Source organism: Cardiocondyla obscurior, linkage group LG02 (assembly GCF_019399895.1).
Source record: "Cardiocondyla obscurior isolate alpha-2009 linkage group LG02, Cobs3.1, whole genome shotgun sequence".
Lineage (NCBI taxonomy): Eukaryota > Metazoa > Arthropoda > Insecta > Hymenoptera > Formicidae > Cardiocondyla > Cardiocondyla obscurior.
The window spans coordinates 6,943,816-6,958,761 of record NC_091865.1 but is presented as its reverse complement, the minus strand read 5'-3'; the positions used below and the strand labels follow the sequence as shown (position 1 = coordinate 6,958,761).

The 14,946-nt window shown below is 42.4% G+C and overlaps 1 protein-coding gene and 1 long non-coding RNA gene across 3 annotated transcripts in view; one reads left to right on the top strand and one right to left on the bottom strand.

The window, feature by feature from the left end:
- The window catches only part of LOC139112604 (uncharacterized), a 44,876-nt gene that overhangs the window by 9,530 nt on the left and 20,400 nt on the right, over positions 1-14,946 (top strand). The window contains exon 4 of the long non-coding RNA XR_011547404.1: positions 9,431-9,503. This is a non-coding gene — a long non-coding RNA (uncharacterized lncRNA). The remainder of the gene's footprint in view (positions 1-9,430; positions 9,504-14,946) is intronic.
- The window catches only part of Gaba-b-r2 (gamma-aminobutyric acid type B receptor subunit 2), a 33,746-nt gene that overhangs the window by 8,648 nt on the left and 10,152 nt on the right, over positions 1-14,946 (bottom strand). For both annotated transcript variants that reach the window (XM_070673344.1, XM_070673352.1), the window contains exons 4-15: positions 7,685-7,822; positions 7,301-7,468; positions 6,351-6,704; positions 5,595-5,828; positions 3,743-3,803; positions 2,933-3,167; positions 2,555-2,795; positions 2,357-2,479; positions 2,095-2,205; positions 1,794-2,018; positions 982-1,164; positions 270-369 (exon numbers count right to left, since the gene is read on the bottom strand). In XM_070673344.1, coding sequence (XP_070529445.1) covers positions 270-369; positions 982-1,164; positions 1,794-2,018; positions 2,095-2,205; positions 2,357-2,479; positions 2,555-2,795; positions 2,933-3,167; positions 3,743-3,803; positions 5,595-5,828; positions 6,351-6,704; positions 7,301-7,468; positions 7,685-7,822 — 2,173 coding nt within the window. The remainder of the gene's footprint in view (positions 1-269; positions 370-981; positions 1,165-1,793; positions 2,019-2,094; positions 2,206-2,356; positions 2,480-2,554; positions 2,796-2,932; positions 3,168-3,742; positions 3,804-5,594; positions 5,829-6,350; positions 6,705-7,300; positions 7,469-7,684; positions 7,823-14,946) is intronic.

Here is a 14,946-nt window from a genome sequence, read left to right as displayed (position 1 = left end):
TTAAAAGGAGACGCCAACGTGCTCTTGTTACCGACTTATCATATTCCCGTTATGAGAAATTGATGTTAGCGAAATATCGCGACAATTTTGTAACTTAGACTTCGCCTCTTTAAACTGTAACTTTTTGACAGTCGCTTTCGCGGCGCAAAGTAAACCGGCGAAACTATTCAACGTTGCGTAAAAGCGGTAAAAATTAAATTTCCATCTCTCCTTTTGAATACGAAAATACGATAAATTTCTTTTATTAATGGATTAAACGGAATATTTACCTTCCTTCTTAACGGCCTCTTCTGGCTTCGGTACCGGTAATGTGTCGACCGTCTCTTGCGTTTCGATCTCAGGCTCCTCGCCCATTCTCCTTAAAAATCCCTGAAGTAATATGCAAGATAATGAAATAACGTCCTCAGGTCGTCACGCGTAAGCTCGGCATGAATGTAACACATTTCTAGATTAAATGCAATATCACTCGAACGTGCGGAGCGTACTGGAAGCCCGGCGGAATAATTTTAGATTGTTATTTTCGAAGGGTAAACTGCACGCGAAGCAGAACGACGCCGTGATTATTTATATATAACCGAATTAAGGATGGATAATGCGTTGTTCACTTTTCCGTTAATCGAAAACCACTATCAACCACTCTCAAATTAGTTCAGCACACGGACGGCTATTTTATTAAACGGCGTATATTTCGTCAAGAAATGGTTTCAGGGAAATTCGCTTTAGCCAGCGATGAATGTAAAACGTAAAACGGCACGAATAATTGCTATATAAATTATATATGTGATATATCTTTAATTCTTATTTAAGAATTAAATTTTCTTAATTAAGTTAATTTCACTGTTAAATATTAATTTCAAGCTTGTTGTGCCCGAAGGAATAAAAATGATTTAACGACCGATCACATGAAGTAGTCGTTCGTGCAGTAACATTGTCCAAGTAACTCTAGTACCGTTTTAAAGTTAGATGAACGGAAAAACTTACCTGAAGCTCGGAATCTTTTTGCAACAATTGCTTCCGAAATTTTTTGTTTGTCAGTTTCGCTTCTTTCAAACGCTCGTCGAGCTCGCTGACTGTAGAATCCCTTCGTATTTTCAACATCGGCCTCAGAGTCGCCCTGGTCCGCTTATTTATCGCCCCTTGTGGATTTCTGCGTAACTCTATTACCTGAAAATCCCAAAAGACTTACTTGGCTTCGCCAATCTCACCCCTAAAATAGAATGCGGGCGTTTATTATCTAAAGCAGATCCTCTAAAAGCATGGCGTATAAAAAAAAAAGAGACTGTAAATGCATTTAAAACATTAACTAAAATACCCGTGTCGTAAAAGCGTAGCGAAAAAAGGAATTTTTATTTATAATTATTATAAGACATACACAGAGAAAGTAATAAAAAGTTTGTTTATACATTTTTTTTTTCTCCCTAATGATATAAATTCGAAAAAGAAATTGATGTTAGACGAAAACGCGTTTGAAAAATCTCCTTAATTAAGTCTGTCGACTCGGGATTCCGGACAGATCCCGAAAGAAAGCTCTGCAGAAAATTCCCGCTGCAATGAGACGATTGCCGAAGAGTGAACGCGACAAATGGATGGTATCAGGCAAATCAATAGTATCATGCTTAAATGAACGAGAACTTGGCGAGAGTCCGGCGATTTAAAATTAAATCCGTTTGACAAAGTTTCAGTACGGAAAATGCTAAACGAGAAGCATTCAATTAAATAATCCTTTCGAACGTCTACGGTCCGAAGGTCAGGCTGTTTAAAGTGCGAAAAGACGGGTAAAATGTTTAACGTACCTTAGGAATAAAAACCAGACAAAGAGTAGCTGTACTACAAAATATAATGAACACCGCCAACATTATAAACATGGCGTCTTGTTTGTCAGTCAGCACGAAACTTATAGCTGCACCGGTGACGCACATTATAACAACGTTGTACACGCTCATCCCCACGTATTTACTGTCATTTAATGCCGGTATACTAACGTGCCGCGTTTCCCATGCGAGAAAGGCACCAAATATCTGAAAGCGGGCTGGGTGAGTGCCTATCGTATGCCATTTTATCCACCGAGGCGCTTAGCGATTCAGCTTAACTTACCATTAAAAGGCCCTTGTATGCATATATGCAAAACAGATAAATATTCATTTGATCACTCTGACAATACTCGTTTTCCGGGATGATTATTATGTCCTCGCTATTAGGATGATGCTGCAATCGAAAGATAATTCGCGTATTAACAAGCGCTACCGCGAGGATTACCTTGGAAATTATAAGAGACGTACAGACGGCGAAATTTGTAAAGAGCGTATATTCATTGACGTATACGAGCGCGTGTCTCGGCGTGCTTTTTCGTACTCACGTAAGGCTCCATTTGTTTTATCGCCCGATAAAACGGATCAGCCACCTGCCAGGTCGTCATAATCGTAAGATCGACAGCCAGCAGTATTCCGACGACCATGAACAATTGGTAATCTTTTATCACCTGAATCACGGTACGGGCTCGTTAACGTTTGAGCATGAGAGCGCGCGTTTCCGTTACGATCGTTAACGAAGTTACCTTCTTATTGAGCTTCACGTCGGTGAATATGGAATGTACACGCCATGTTTTCGAGAACATGGAGCCGAAGGCTAATGAGAAACCAGCCATCAATAGCCACGCACGTGCCGTGCAGATATACGGAAACGCCGCCACGCTCGATAATTGTGAGTCTAGTCCGAGAAAGATAACGCTGCTGTAGGTCAGCATGCAGCCGATGATGATGAGGTTGTTGAGGTGGGGCGATGACATTTTGATGTATCTGCAATATTGAGTTTCGCGTGTGAACCGCGCACGTTCGGCTCCCTAGGGCTTGGAAAAGTAACTCGGGAGGCAAATGGAGGAATCGTGTTACGCGGGTGCTTTTTAATTGTTATATATTACGGCGGGGCCCGTCACCTTTGATTTCTGTATCTGATATTGATGGCGAGAAAAATGGACGCCAAGACGATACCGACGCTAGCAGCCGAGGCTAGCACCGCGTACAGCGTGATGTCCACGGTTGAGTGCTCGATGATGCGCACCGTCCTGTCTTTCGGCGGTGACTTGCCGTTCCATAACGGGGCCTCTCTTCTGGTCAGATTCAGAACGCCAGTTATGCTATCATATTCGCCTACGTTTACCTCGCGACCGTCTAAAAGGATGAGTTGACATTCAACCAAGAATGCGCATACTGGCAAGATGAAATTCCTACTTCCCGTAAAACGATTATTTCAGAGCAATCAACTTTTCCGTATCTTTATTGTTATTTAATTCGACTAGTTGTAAGTAATATATGCATCGATTCGTCAGTTATACACCTGACAAAAAATTTACAAAAAAAAAAAAAAGAAAAGAAAAAAGGAAAAAAGAGAATATATTTCACATTGAGCGGAAAAAGCAGCACCGAATAAAAACTATCACAATTTTACTCATACTGCAATTTAAAAAATCCTTTTGTTAAATCGAAGTTGCGATTCCGCGCTTTCCACACAACGTGTTTTTCATTTTATAAAATTTTCTATTAATCGATGTACTGTAAGCCGATATTGTACTCTGAAATTCATTTTGAAATAGGTACTTCAAATCTATCTGTTTAATTCTAAATATAAATGTCTCTCTCTTTTTTTTTCTCATTGTCTCTATTGCTCGTTCACTCACTCACTCACTTTTTCTCTCTTTCTCTCTCTCTCTCTCTTTTTCTCGCATGAATAACAATAGGTAACTTACCCAAGAATTGTTTTAGAAGAATGTACGCTTTCCTCTCGTTCTCATAGAAGCGAACTGGCCCCTGTAAAATTTTATATTTCTCACATCAATGTCGCGATATGCAGGACAGTTACCACAGGCGATCGGGATCGGGTGGATGCCAGTTGGATTTTAAAATAAAAGCTCGCTCACCGATTCGACTCGCTATCAACTCATGCCAATTTGCCTCGCTAACTCGCCCGGCGGTTTGTCATGTTTTTGATTTCGTTTTAATTTCAATTCGGTTCACCGCCGATCGGTCCCATTTTACCCGCTCTGTTATTGCCACGGTACACACACGTGTGCATCCCTTTTTGCTAAAACGCGCTCGACTGTGCCGTAGCGAAGTACTGCGTCACGGGTGTATATAATGTATATGTACGAGTCAAAGAAAGGAGAATGGAAGAAAAAGATGAAAAAAAAAAGGGGTAAGAGAGGGGAAAAAAGGGCAACTCATTAAGCTCGCCGGTAACGCTCGCGCGGTTAGGCGCGTGTAGAAAAGTGATGCCCGCGCTTGAAGACACTCGGGGGTCGGGCAAAAAGACGGTCAAGTGTAACACGCGCGTTCAGGGCGAACGTTGATTACCGAGGAACGCGGCCTTATGCTCCTTTACATTTCTCTTTTTCACCTTCTGTCCACGACAGGCACAAAGTGCCGAGCGGCTCGTCGTTGTCGAGCCCAAGCGCTTAGACGATCGAAAGCAAGAATTGTCGCTGGTTTAATGAGAGAACGTAAAGATCCGCTCTCCAATCTTGGCGTTTCTTTATAAACGTCTTCTTCCCCTTTATCCTCCCGCGTCTTTTTCAAGCGACCTTTTTCCCTCGAGCTTCACAATATCCGGGGGCAGTCTCACGGCAACAATGGATATCTCAACGCCCTCGACACAAATAACAACTTGGCGAATTGGAGCTAAGTGACGCGAATCAATCGTGCGCGCGAAAAGAAATATTTTGCTTTGACCTAGGAAAATTATCGTTAGACGAGGTAAAGCAAAAGGTGACGTTTCTAACGAAATTCTTTTTTTTTTTTTTCTTTTTCTTTTTTTTCACGAGTGCAAAACATACATGACAAGTACAGAAATGTTTTGAGAATTTATTGAGATTGTCGGGAAATACGAACGCTTTAATCGCGTCGATGGAATTGCTGCGAAGAATAAAACTCGTTCGAAAATTGTATCGTAAATTAAATGTAACAAACGAGCGAGTTCGAGAAAATAAAGTAAAACACTTAAAAAATTAATTTATGTATACGTGTAAAATGTTTGAATTGAAAAGTTTGATATCGAGAAAGGTGTATAATATTAGAAAAATTAAACTTGCGAAATATTAAGTCGCTTTGCTCTTTCTCTCTTTTTCTCTCTCTCGCGGCGTGGTTCTCAATTATCCAACTTTTTCGACACCTTTTAGAAACTCGTTAGCAACCGATGGCGTCAACGAAAAGTACTGTAAGATCGTAATTTTCTAAAAGAGAATTTTCTTCCTACAACAGTTTCCTTCGCGGCAATTCCCTCTTTATCAATTACAGCGGGAAACCAAACATTAAGCTAGTGCAAATTACAATGCAATTACGATATCTTTTTAAAGGTTGTTCGGAGCCATTTATCACCCGATAAACCGAGAGCGTAGCATGTCATCTAACTTGCTTATCCGAGATAATCCTCTCCTGGAAAACTATCACGGCTCTTTATGCCCGCTGTGCGACACGTTCTGTAACGACGTTCGTTTTTAGCGCTAAGAATTTTATGTCGAATGGCATTATCCGGTTTGTGTTCGGGGCGCGAGGAAGCGGGGCGTCGTTGCGCCGCGAAATTGCTAGGAGGCGGGCCGAGCTTACCGTGACACCGTCGAAGCTTGTATTCCTGAGGGCATCGAGAAAGAGCTTTTCCCACAATGCGTCCCTGTACCGAAAGTCGGATATAGTCTGGTTACGATGGATGTGTCGTATCCTGCGCGCGACATGTTTTACAGCAAGCGCGACCGTCCAGATGCCGTCGTACGTGTACCCGTGGAATCTGGAGTACTCGTTACCCCGTCTTGAGTCGTATTCCTCTTGATATTGGTCCGGAGTCTGAGGAAGAGGGTGGAAACGTATAAAATCAAATGCACGGAGACGCAACAGGCGTGCAACCTCCCTCGTTGCATATGACGAATCTCAAAGAGCCGCCGTATATATACATCGTTTCCGTTTGAACCGACCGCGAACGCTCCGAGGCGCGATTAAACGCAATTTTTGGGGACCCGATATTCGATCAGAAACGCACTCAGGCGAACGTGCATGGGTACGGTATTTGGTGCGCAATACGGATTCTTCAGCCAATCTGGAGCGCGATTCTTCCGTAATCCTTTCAGAATCAGAATTGCATTCAGCCGCTCGCGCGGAATGGAAGGAATAACATTCGACTTTCTATCGAGGAATAGAAAGATCTCGCGTGTGGTTAAATTATGTTTAACGGGGGAAATTGACGTTTCGGCCAATTCTAATTTGGAGAGCCGAGTAATTACCATGTTAAACGGGATCCAGATTGCCGGCGAGCTATCCGCGCGGATTTAATCGAAAACCAACAGTACAGTTTTAGCGCAGCGTACTCACGATTCCGGACGTGGTGTGTTGCTCCTCGGTCGTTAGCGGAAGCAGATCCGTCAGGATGACACCGTGAAGAGCCTTGGACAGCTCGGAAGGGGCGCAACCGCCGCCGGGGCGCAACCACCACTCCCTCGTGTAAGTCCCGATGATGACCCACTGATACTTTCTGCCGTATAAGCCAAACCTGTAAGCCTCGCAGAATATCCGTCTAGCCCACGCCTCGTTGAAATTTCCCAAGAGAATCCTCACGTCCCTTTCCTTGAGCTTCTCGAGCGCCGTTGTCACCTCTGTGGCGAAGCTCTGCGTCTCTACGAGCTCCATTTTCTCCTCGTCGAGATCGGCCACCAACCGATTATGCACCTGAAAACGCAGAGCGGATACGAACTCAAAAGAGGCACATAGAGAGGGGGAGAGAGGGGGAGAGAGAGAGAGAGAGAGAGAAGTTGCTTTCAATCCGAATGCTTATCACGTGCCATAACGTGAGCGCATTCGCGCATTTAGCTTGTTCAAGCAGGCCGCCAGCGACGGCAAATCTCCATTTATAATGTAAATGGAACAGTTGCTGCATATACATCACCCACGCCCGCGAGGAAAACGACGCGCTCTCGCGACGGGATTAATTAACCCTTTCATTTCCCCGAATTGCTTCCAACTGTCGAGAACCGCTGTTTGAATCACTTTCTTAATGGTATCTAACGCGCGGAAAAATATATAAGACGGGCTTGAGATTTTCAAAAGATCTCTCCTCTTCTCTTAATGCGCACCAAGTTTTTTTTTTTTTTTCTTCTGGTCGCTCAGTGAAAAGCACGTAGCTTCCAGTAGAATCAGAGTCAAACTCTAATTATGACCTCGAAAAAAAATTACGCCGTGGAAAGTTACTCAACATTTCATAAAAATTGCTTCGTTTATTTGGATCTATTATTCTCTCTCGATCGTTGTATCAAGATCAACCTTACCAGCGCGTATCTGGGTTCGTTTTGATAAATCGTGCCGACCCGGGTCCAGTTGAAGTGCAGGAGCAACGCCACTCGCGGCGCGTTGAGAGCATTTTCCGACGGCACAACCCTAAAGAAGTTCGGGAAGCTGTCGGTCGTAAACATGGGATGGGTGTCCGCGTAGCTGAGCTGCAACAAAGGACGAATATTAATAGGGAATCGCAATCCTTGTTACGAATCTCGTGGTTGTTCCTTTCTTTTCCCTTTTGCGCGCATGCACGTGCGTGTGTCTCTGTGTACGTCAGTATGCAAATACAAGTAGGCGGAGGAGCAAGAAGGAGGACAGTCCTTCTTGTCTTCCGCAAAGCCATGAATATTTACGACGACGTTTTGCCGTCGCATTACCTGCGTAAGGCGCCAGTGTTTCGAGGCTTTCGCTATCGGGTCCGTGACTTGTGTGCAAGCGCCACCGAAGAGTATCACCTTGTGCGGCCCATTGTGCATCATGTCGAAGAACGCCTTCATCCCGACGGCGGCACTGCACTGCAATACACGCGATTGGTTATCCACGCTTGTTTCCCTAATACCGTCGTGTTATTGATCGCGTTGTTTCACGAAAGATTGAAAACTCAAGCCGAGTCAGGGAGTCTAGGGAACGCCTGGCGGAAATCGAGGAATATCTAAAAGGCGAAACGTCTGAACGCGAAATATATAAAAAAAAAAAAAAAATTGTTAGGAGAGATATCGCGAAATACGTCGCCGCCGCTTTCATTTTTTTTCCACTCCACGTTTTCACAATTCATATATGCATCAGAATGAAAAATGATCGTTTCTTATATCGAAAATTCTTTGATATTTGCAGAATCAACAAGTGTTTGTTGGTATATAGCCAGAAAATAGAGAAAAGCGGAGAATAGATGCCAAATCGGTAGGAAGGGGTGGGCGCTATTATAATACCAACGTCATTCTAATTAATGATAAAATCGTACCGGAAGCTCACGGGATTAAAGTTGCGATATTAATAAACATCTAGAGGGGCATAATACTTTTCAATTTTATTTACTTCGCGGAGGAGGCACCGGGAGCTCTAACTATTCGTGCCGTAATGGTTTTTTTTTTTTTTTCCATAATGAAAATAGGAAAAGTATTTTAAATATTCCGTCGGAGGAAAAACTTTGTTCTCGGAAGTTTAATTTTTACAGAAACAAATTTAATGCGAGTGGATGTAAACGCTTTGTGCATCACGGCTGAAATAACAGTTAAAACAGGTAGGAATGATCTTTGAGCTATGAGTTATCTCGGGGACGGACGATCATTGGGGCTGACATCCTGTATTCCGTTTGAGTCGCGGTGTCTACATGTTCCTTTGATATCAGCATCGTTTCGAGTGTTCTTTTTCATGTGGAAATTGATTTCAACGTATCGCTACATTCCCTTTGCGCTCATCACGGATGACCCCGTTCCGAAGGCAAGATGTAAAAGGTTATAATTGTACAGATAAAAATAGGATATTTCTGGCCGGGCAGAAACGGAGCTTCCCCCTCCTCCTCCCCTCCCCCCTTCTCCCCGCGTGTAAAACGACAAATTTATTTTGAGCATTAAGATTTTTACCAAATCAATCGGGATTATTTTTCTAAATGGGCTAGATATTATAATTAATGCGAACACTTTTCGCACGTTATTTACTCTTGCATCTTCTACGTGGACCCGCACTTCTCGAATGAGCGAGTCTGCAGCCGAGTCGCACGTCACGCGCGAAATGGTGCTCCGTAATGTTCACAGCGCCAAAAAGTAATTATATTTAATGAATTAACAAGTCGGCTGACATAAAATAACTTTAATCGGCCTTTGCGGTCAATGATCTTAACATCAACATCATATTTGATTTCTTTAAAATAAAAAAGTTTTTTTGCTGCTTATTTGAATAAATTTATCCTTTCGGTAATAATTAAAATAGAAAATTTAGTGATTAATAAAAAAGAAATAATTTTTTTATTGTAGAAAAGTTTAATTTATTAGAAATTTCGTTTAGATGATAAGTTACTTTATATTTTATTGTTTGATAGATAAATTAATTAGAGACGTTTAAAATTATTTTTTTTATATATATAATGGAAATTATTTCAAGGCTTTCTATAATTTATGTTTCAGGTACATTTGAATATCACAGTGTCGTCTTAGCTGCGTTGCTGTTGCCGTAACTCCGCCGCTGCGCATCGAACAAGTGAGTCGATAATATTTCTTTGCACGCTTTATGCATGACCTCACCATTGTGGCGAATTATATCAATCGTACAATTAAACATAATTAATAATATCGCATATAAAATAATTCAATATACAAAAACTTAAAATTACATTAATCTGCAATCCGTGTTTAATACATTCAACTAATATTAATTATTGCACATTGATTACCGCGGTACTTTGAAAATATTATCGTGGCGTTTATAACTTCGTTATTTAGTCCTGTCAAAGTATAATTCTTTGACAACGGACATTTACTTTCGCAGCACGAAGTGTGCCGAGCAAAAGAGATAATCAGCATCGCGAATAATCAAGAATAATAAATTCGATTCGATTCAATACGGGTTTTTTTAAATTACGAAACCATGCCATTCGCACGAGCAACATTATCTGCATTGCTCCCGTTGACGCGCCGCCATTATCCTTCACCCGTGCATTTTCCGTCCTCATAATTCCGTCGCAAGCTACTTATCGTTAATTCTCTATTTAAAAATTCATAAAGGTGAACGCTACTGTTCTTTAAAATCTAAAAAAAAAAAAAAAGGGAAAGAAAATTATATCCACATTTATCGCTGCCTGGGAGATTCCGTCTCGCGTTTATTGCATATCCTCTCGTTCTATTTTGCATCGATTTCCGATACGTTGGTTATCACGGAGCAGAGATAAAAATTCGTCCTTGGAAATTACGTTACAGGAGAGAATCGTGCAACTCGAGGAAGAATCTCTAAGTTCATTAGTCGCCGTTTAACGATCTCCGCATTGAAAGATCGGGGAGGAAAAAAAAAAAATAAAGTTAGCGGGACGAATAAATTCGAGCCGGTTTCAAGTGCGCTATGAAAACGTATAGCGCCCGTTTCGTCGGCTTTGAGCAACGAATACCCGCTGCATTGTCGCGGCAAATGGCGAGGAATAATCCATCATTACGAATAAAGAGAAGGTGGCGTCTCTAGGTGCTTAGGTATTTCGTGTTAAATGACGAAAATGATATCGATTCAACGAGGCGGCAGATACCTTAATTACGTGATTGCGTGTCGTAGAACGTTGACGTGGAAAATTCGTTGCGTCGAAAAGCAGGAATTTCCTTCGCGAATGAGAACGAGAGAATGGAAAGAATTAATTTTAAACTGCGTCGCCCGATTACACGGTTGAATTAATCAAATCCGATGCGCATCGATTGGCGAACAAAAAAGGAGCAGCGGCTCGCGGTGAAAAATACACGAAAATAACCAGACGCGTCTACGCGCGCATTTACCGTAACTACTTGCTGGCGTGCTTAAAAATACCACGTGGCTCTCTCGGTTGCGCGCCGATCGTACACGTCTTACAATATCCTTTCGGCAAGTAATCGGAAACGATTAATCTTTCCCGTCTTCGTACAAGCTGCTCCACTTTTTGTCGTCAGCTCAGCTTCCTCCGGGGCTAACTTCGAGACTCTCATAATTCGATATGTCTGGAGGTCTCAGCGATTTTCCCGAGCGCGAGCGTGCCGTGTCGTAAATCGCGACACGATTCTCCGGGTTCAGCGAACGAGAAATTATGTTGGGAGAAAGAGAGAGACGGAGAGGAAAAAAAAAGAACGCTGCTTCACGGCTGTTTACCTTCCATTGCGAGGAAAAGAGGATAATACTATATTACGCGGCTGTGCCCGGACTAACGTTTTATATGTATGTACACGTATGTAGAAAGCGCATCGGCGCTTTATCGAAAGTACGTCGAGTATATTTAACGCGATAATCTCGTTGTACTCTCGCCTTCTGGTCAACGGATGCTTTAGGTGCTGAAGCACGAGTGTGGAAAATTTCCGACGGGTCCGCTCTGACGGTGCCACATTTCGCGGGGGAGCCCGATAAGGGTGCAAAAAATAGCGGCCTCGAATCGCACGTGTATGCAACAATAACACCCTGTACTTTTGTCGCGGGCTCAATAAGCGGGTTTCTCTCTCTCTCTCTCTCTATTTTTTTCTTTTTCTCGTCACATCTCTCGCGAAATAAAATCCCGCCGCGGTCGGATGTTGTAAATGAGAGCGACTGGGGAAAGAGGGTGAGCGCCGAAAATATCTTACGTCGAGTAGCTCCCGCAAATCCTGCCGTTTCTCGAAATGAGAAAGCTCGTGATTTACACCGCGCCGCAATTCCGCCCAACGACTCGTCCGCGCATTGTTTTTCATAGGCATCGCGCGACCCATAGCACGCTCGCATAAATTTCCATCCATAATTCAAAGCGCCCTCGCGGACCCGCGCCACCCCCCTTCGGATGCAGACGTCAGCCATGAAGGGACCTAATTCCGCGAGACTCGCGGGCGAGTCCGTATAGGTGACATACGTGCATAGTTCCAGACGCTACAGAGAAAGGTAAACGTAAAGTTTTCTCCTCCCCTCTCGAAGTTGCAGTCGCGGTCGGGTATCCTTGACTCGGGTATGCGCCTCCACTCTGGCAAGTTTTCTCCGCAATTTTCCCGTGTCTACCTTTCGAGTTCGGGACGACTCGAGAGGGTGGTTGCGAGCGGTGCGTCGCCGGACGCAAAACCGGAACGTCTCGACGTCTGAGGGCCGCATCCGAAAAACGCTCGTGACCGGCGGAGAGTCGCGTTTGTGGAACGTCGTTTACATTGCGGCGGAATCGAATACGGGGAGGATCCCGCGAAATTCGACGACGATCGCCGCCGTCGCGCGATCACGGCGGTAAACAACGCGATAAATCGTCCCGCGTCGATAGCTCCTAATTCAGCGGAAATTGAGATACAAGTGGTGGTTGCTGGCGGGATGTATCGACCGATGCGCAACATCGGCGATGGCTGGCAAAGGCAAAGCCGCCCTCCCCGTCCCGGCTGCATTTCTCTCCCCCTGTCTCTCTTTATCTCTCGGGACAATGCGCTCACCCGTCAAATATTCGTGACAGATCCAAATGCGTCATGTTTGCGCGGCGAATTTTCCCCGGCGCGGTGATTTCGGTGAGTTTAATTTGCGATTTGCGGAGTGGAAAAAACGTATTCCGCGCGCTCGTCCCCATTACCATTATCCCGAGTAGAGATCATTTTCGCGCGGCTGTAACATGGTGATTCGTTATAACGACTTCACGTTTCAGTCTCGTCGCGCTGAGCGAATCGGAGCGCGTTTTAAAATGTATAATGTGACAGGGTGGCGCATACGAAAAAATCAATATCAATAAAAGTTTTATTAATAACTAGCCAGCGAGTCACTCGCACTTCGTCCAACCGTGTTTCACCGATGTCGTTTTCAAACGTACGTATATTTTAACAGTTAAAAAATTTAGCTAATGTTAATGTTTAAAAATATTTATCACTTGGAAAATATTATTACGCATCTGCAGCGCAAACGTGAAGAAATAATATTGCGTTTCATGTGAAAATTTCAGATAAAATTACCTCGTTTCTAAATAACGTCGTTTAAAATAGGCTGAAAAAGGAATTTAAAAATTATTTTAGTAATGTTTGTTGCATAAATAGCAGTTTCCATTTAATATTATTTTAACAGAAAAGAAAAAAGAAAAAAAAAAAAGAAAAAAAATACATAAATACATAGATTCAATTTTATTATTAGAATAGATAAAAGAATAACGGATGTCACGCCGTCGATGCAGGCTTGAAAACAAAAAATGGTAATAACATTCGTTGACCCACTAACCTATTAAAAATATAATTGTGAAGAATTTTGTTAGATTTCCTATTGCACGGGGTTGCGTGTTACACTCTCTGAAAAATTTTAATAGCGAAACCCGAGGTGCGAAATTTCCAGAAAAGAGGCAGCGCGCGATAGATAATGGCATGAGCATGGTCGCACACGGCCTGGCGCTATTTTTATGCACTTGACGTCGAGACGTTGCCGCGTGATAATAATAACATAGCAAAATAACTTTTCAGGATGTAATAACGCCGGCAGTGAGCTACTACCCTTCCGCGCGCGTCAATCTGTGTAAAACAGGCGCGACGAGGGGCTGCTTAAAAAAAAATCCGATAACAGATTTAGAGGAAAGTGCGAAATCGACTCGCGCTCCTCAGTCTACAAATATTAATGTAATTCCCTATTCGATACCTCGCGATAAATAACGTACACGCGCTTTCTCCCCGTCCCTTTTCATTTTTGCAAAAGTTTCCCGGCGATAAAAATTGATTCGTTCCTTGACCTAAATTTCAGATTGCATTTTCGTACGCTCGGCTCCAATTCTATTTCCATTATCTAGCTTCTACGTGCATAAGAATAGTTTTTCGGTGAAATACATATAAACAAATATCGTATATTGCCGTCGCTAGGTTCGAGCGTCGTGAATTGTTAATTGAACTCGATAAGCTGCAATAAAACAGTATACGCTTACGTACGGTCGTTTAACCGTGATATCGGAGGAACGGTGGAAACAGATACCTCCTTTATATTAGCCGATACAATTGTGAACGATAAATCTACGATGACGTTGCGTAAACTCTGATTCTACTCCCATCATCTCTTATCGGGTCTCTTGTATGTATTCAGCGCCGTGTATGTCTAATGATGAGACATGTTTTTCTTCTCGTGAAAGTCTGCGTATTTACCGGCGGGTCGCATTTTGTTCTCGATTCGCCGTGGCCGTCCGTATACGCGGGTTATTGGGATTTTATGTGTACCGATAGAATGTTTCTGTCCCTCGGAGCAACATTAGCCGAGCCAGTTTTGTCGTCTGTACGCATTTTCAAGAAATTTCTTACATATCATGCAGAAATCCTATTTGAGCTAGTTCCGCCGCGTTACATGCTTTTTAAAGGGCCCTTTTGTCGAGAGAACATACGATTCAACCGACATTCGTATGTTTTCGTTCACGGACTTATAATTTTTATTCATACAAAAATTCTCATAGCTACAACGAGAGCGATTTTAGTCGTTTCGCGATATTGTACCTTTACACAGCGCAGTTGAATGAAGAACTAAATAATGTAGCGTTATGTCACAAGAGTAGCAGTAGTCACAATTACATGTTTTGAGATTCAACTTCTATTGTCGCACAATTTTGCATATAATACATACATTGTACGTCTGCTGGCGTGTTTTTAAAATATTTATTGTAAAATTAATACTCATATTTTTGTTCATCTAGTAGAAAATTATTTTCAAAGTGCTTCCCGCGATTTTCTCGGAGGATAAAATTTTAAAACTCGCTATTTATCTCTCTCTACTTCGTTACGCTATAGGGTATTGAATCTTCTACAAATTGATGTTTTATTAAATACATTTACCGAAAGTGGGAGCTTTTAGGCTATTAAAAATAAAGTAGAATTTTATAATGCTACTTTTTCCCTTATTGTATTAAATTAAATCTCTTACGTTTCAATAGAAAAAAATAAATTAAAATAAAATGAGGGTAAAAGTCTAGATATTTTTATAAAAAGTAGTCAGAAATTCTGATCGGTAAGCGTTTTTAATTGAATCGAGA